This window comes from Grampus griseus (genome assembly GCF_964374135.1).
Source record: "Grampus griseus genome assembly, chromosome: 17".
NCBI lineage: Eukaryota > Metazoa > Chordata > Mammalia > Artiodactyla > Delphinidae > Grampus > Grampus griseus.
The window spans coordinates 76582972-76586953 of NC_139011.1; the positions used below are offsets into that span (position 1 = coordinate 76582972).

At 47.0% G+C, this 3982-nt stretch overlaps 1 protein-coding gene across 1 annotated transcript; it reads left to right on the forward strand.

Annotated features, from left to right (window-relative positions):
- Window positions 1-239: 239 nt before the first annotated feature.
- Window positions 240-3665, forward strand: PENK (proenkephalin; the record flags this gene model as incomplete). Its single annotated transcript, XM_082675073.1, has 2 exons — window positions 240-377; window positions 3012-3665. The coding sequence occupies 2 exons, from the start codon at window positions 240-242 to the stop codon at window positions 3663-3665; spliced, it is 792 nt and encodes a 263-aa protein (XP_082531199.1).
- Window positions 3666-3982: the final 317 nt, after the last annotated feature.

The following is a 3982-nucleotide window of genomic DNA, read 5'->3' on the forward strand; positions in this document are numbered from 1 at the left end:
AGCGGCCGCCCGGAAAGGGAGCGAGTGTCTGGGGCCGCCCCGGGGTCCGGGTGACAGTGACAACTCGGGAACCGCGAGGCGATCGGAGCCGTCCCCCAGGCGGGCGAGGGGACCGGGAAAGAGTGTCCCGGCGGGCTCGACGAACGCCCCGTTGCAGCTGCCCCGCGAGGAGTCCCTGCCAGGGAGCCGCTCTGCGCCCCGGGCGGGCTCGGAGTTCGTGTGCCCTCTCCCCGCAGACCATGGCGCGGTTCCTGAGACTCTGCACTTGGCTGTTGGCGCTCGGCCCCGGGCTCCTGGCGACCGTGCGGGCGGAATGCAGCCAGGACTGCGCGACCTGCATCTACCGCCTGGCGCGCCCGACCGATCTCAACCCGCTGGTGAGTGTTCCGCGCGGCGCGGGAGCTGGTAACCGCGACCCTGCGCGGACAGCCCGGGTCCTCCGCGCGGCGCATCTCGTGGTCACAGCCGGCGCGGACCCCTGGTGACCCAGGCGTCCCGACTGTTCCCCGAACGCTGACCAAGTAGCTCTCGGGACCCGCGACTATCTAGGGACCGGAAAGGGCGGCGGGGTCTCCGCGCAAACCAAGTTTGTTTTCACCCCGGGGAGGCGGGAGTCCCGAGCTGTACTGTCTTCAGCACCTCGGAGAGCACTGGGTTGTCGCCTCACCGGCCGCCAGGAAGATGCTGTTACCCCGCCTCCTCACGTAGCCCACCAAGGGCTCCTTCCGCACACAGCCATCTTCCCATCCTTCCCGCAAAGAATATAGACTTTTTTATTAGTGATATTCCGCTGCCTTTATTCGAATGTCATTTCTCTAGCCCTTTTAAGCTCAGGTCTCTCAGATCCTGACCCTCACTTGCGGGTATGAGAGAGCAATGGGATGGGGAAGGGATAAAGGGAGGGGAGGAAGGGAGAGCGCAGGAGGCTGGAGAGAAAGAGGTCAGCCACCGTTTTACAGACAGCAGGTGATGCTGGAATTCAACTTCTGTCTTGTCTAGAACGTGCTTTTGTAACACCTACTAAGACAGCAGTTTACTTTGGCTATGAAGAGGGCACAGGAGACGTGGCGGAGTCCAAAGAGGTGGCCACAATGCAAAGATAAATTACACAGGGGCTTGGGGTTGGGGGGGAATCTAAGGTCAAAAGAACCGTCTTTCTAATCATAGTCTGTGTGCTCTTGAATCACTCCTGTTGCTCTACTGAGTCAGAATCTCTGAAGTTGGGACTCAGGAAGCTTCATTTTAACTAGTTCCCCCAATAATTCCTTTGCACTGTCTCCTCAATTTGTTGAACTTCTGTGATAACTTAAGTTGGGCAGAGAATAATGTACTAATCCAAAGAGCTCAGCTCCTCACTAGAGCTTTTGAAGCAATTTTATTATGTAGATGCATAAAACAGGGACAAAAATTAAGGAAAGGATTCCACAAAACCCAAGGTGTATATTTCAGGTTAAATGTTTCTTCGTTCCATTGGATTACCTGATCCACTTCATTCGACAAGACAAGTAGTAGGGCTTTATATTTAAACTCTGAGAAAAATGCTGCATCTTAAGTAGGGGTAACAATCCCCTTCATCCATCTTTTTTCTTTCTGATTTGTTTTTTGTTTAACTGGTTAGTTTTCTATTGAAGCTTACATTTAGGATTGTTATTTTCTCTGTGAAAAAAGGCTTGTTGATGACTATATTGTTAGAATTATAGCAGCTCTGGAATTTTCACTTAGATGAAAAAGACACGTGAGAAATTAGGTTGCTTAGCCAGAACTATGTAGTAAAATCAATGTAACACATATTTACTGAGTTATTGAGTTTCTAGCATGTGAAAGACACTTGTGCTTCATTCTGTGGTGGATACAAAGATGAGCAGGCATGCCATGATTGATGTCCAAATTGAATTTACCCTCTAACACAGAGGGTGAATAATACAAAAATTCATAGATGGCTACAGGAGCATATAAATTAACACCACTTCCATTCTATGACTGTGCTATTCCGATTATTTGCCATTATTTGTTTTTGAAGGAATCCCTTTTTAAAAGCCTTTTGGTAACAGTATACAAATATTCAACATTAATTTTTGGCCAATAGATTATTTAAATTTCATTTTAGGATGGAAATATTCTTGACACCTGAACATCTTAAATTTTTAATGATGTTTTGACTTCTTAATCAGATGTCAAGAATAAAACAGAACCATTTTAATTAGATCTTTAGATTTTTATATATGCATATATTTAATTTTCTTAGACACAAAGAAAATTAATAAATAAATCATTAAGAGCTGCTTAAATATATACCCTAAAGAATTTTGTTGCACTAATAAAATGCTTCCTTTCATTGTGAAAATAGTATGTGTGTATTTCATATTAAGTAATATACATATATATATATACACATATATATATATGTATATATATATTTTTTTTTTTTTTTTTTTGCGGTACGTGGGCTTCTCACTGTTGTGGCCTCTCCCGTTGCGGAGCACAGGCTCCAGACGTGCAGGCTCAGAGACCATGGCTCACGGGCCCAGCCGCTCCCCCTGCATCGGCAGGTGGACTCTCAACCACTGTGCCACCAGGCAAGCCCTACCAATATATTTTTAAATCCCCAGAAAATGCCTGGTTTTTATGTCTAAATCATGGGTTGGTAACTGGGCTCTATAAGTAGACTTCAGGGGGCCATAAAAACCCCTGAATTGCTAGGAAATGTCATATATAGGTTAAAATTGGGTGGGAAAATATCTTTACAATATTGCAAGGGCACAGCATATACAATCTGTTAAAATGCAAAGAAAAATTCTAATTTGATTCCATTAATTCTCCACAATCTCCCCTTCTGAATTTCCTTTGATTTGCCTGTTCAGTACGGCAAAAAGTTGTAATAAGGAAAATGAGACCATTATGTGGGAGTTTCCACATCAAAGCAAGCATAGAGTGGTCTAAAAAAAAAAATGTGTTTGATGAACGAAATCAGAAGAGCCTCTTTTTATCACTAAATCGAATTCTTTTCCCAGGCTTGCACACTGGAATGTGAGGGGAAACTGCCTTCTCTCAAGACCTGGGAAACCTGCAAGGAGCTTCTGCAGCTGTCCAAGCTGGAGCTCCCTCCAGATGGCAACAGTGCCCTCGGCAAACAGGAGGACCACCGCTTGCTCGCCAAGAAGTACGGGGGCTTCATGAAGAGGTATGGGGGCTTCATGAAGAAGATGGATGAGCTGTACCCCCTGGAGCCGGAGGAAGAGGCAAACGGAGGTGAAATCCTTGGCAAGAGATACGGGGGCTTCATGAAGAAGGATACGGAGGAAGACGACTCCATAGCCAATCCCTCCGACCTGCTGAAAGAGCTGCTGGGAGAGGGGAACCAGCGAGAAGGGGCTCCCCACCAGGAGGGCAGGGATGACGCAGACGTGAGCAAGAGATACGGGGGCTTCATGCGAGGCTTAAAGAGAAGCCCCCAGCTGGAAGACGAAGCCAAAGAGCTGCAGAAGCGGTACGGCGGCTTCATGAGAAGAGTGGGTCGCCCGGAGTGGTGGACGGACTACCAGAAAAGGTATGGCGGCTTCCTCAAGCGCTTTGCAGATTCCCTGCCCTCCGAGGAAGAAGGTGAAAGTTACTCGAAGGAAGTTCCCGAAATGGAGAAAAGATATGGAGGATTTATGAGATTTTAATCCCCTTTCCCATCAGTGAGCCCAGGCCCCAGCAAGCCTTCCTCCACCCCCCAGTGAGAGACTGCTTCGCCAGTCGTGTTGTATTGTCCTGTGTTGCTTGCATTATACAGTTGACTTGATTGTCTGGATAACTTAACTGTACAACCTGAAAGCTGTCACTCCAGGTCCTGTGTTCTTTTGAGAATCCTTAAGCCTGTCAGTATTGGCCTCTTGCAGCTGTCTTGTTTACATGCTCAAATCGTTTTTGGTATTACCTTGTCCTTTATTTTTGACAAAACGCCAATAAATGCATACTTGTATGTAGATATAATAAACCC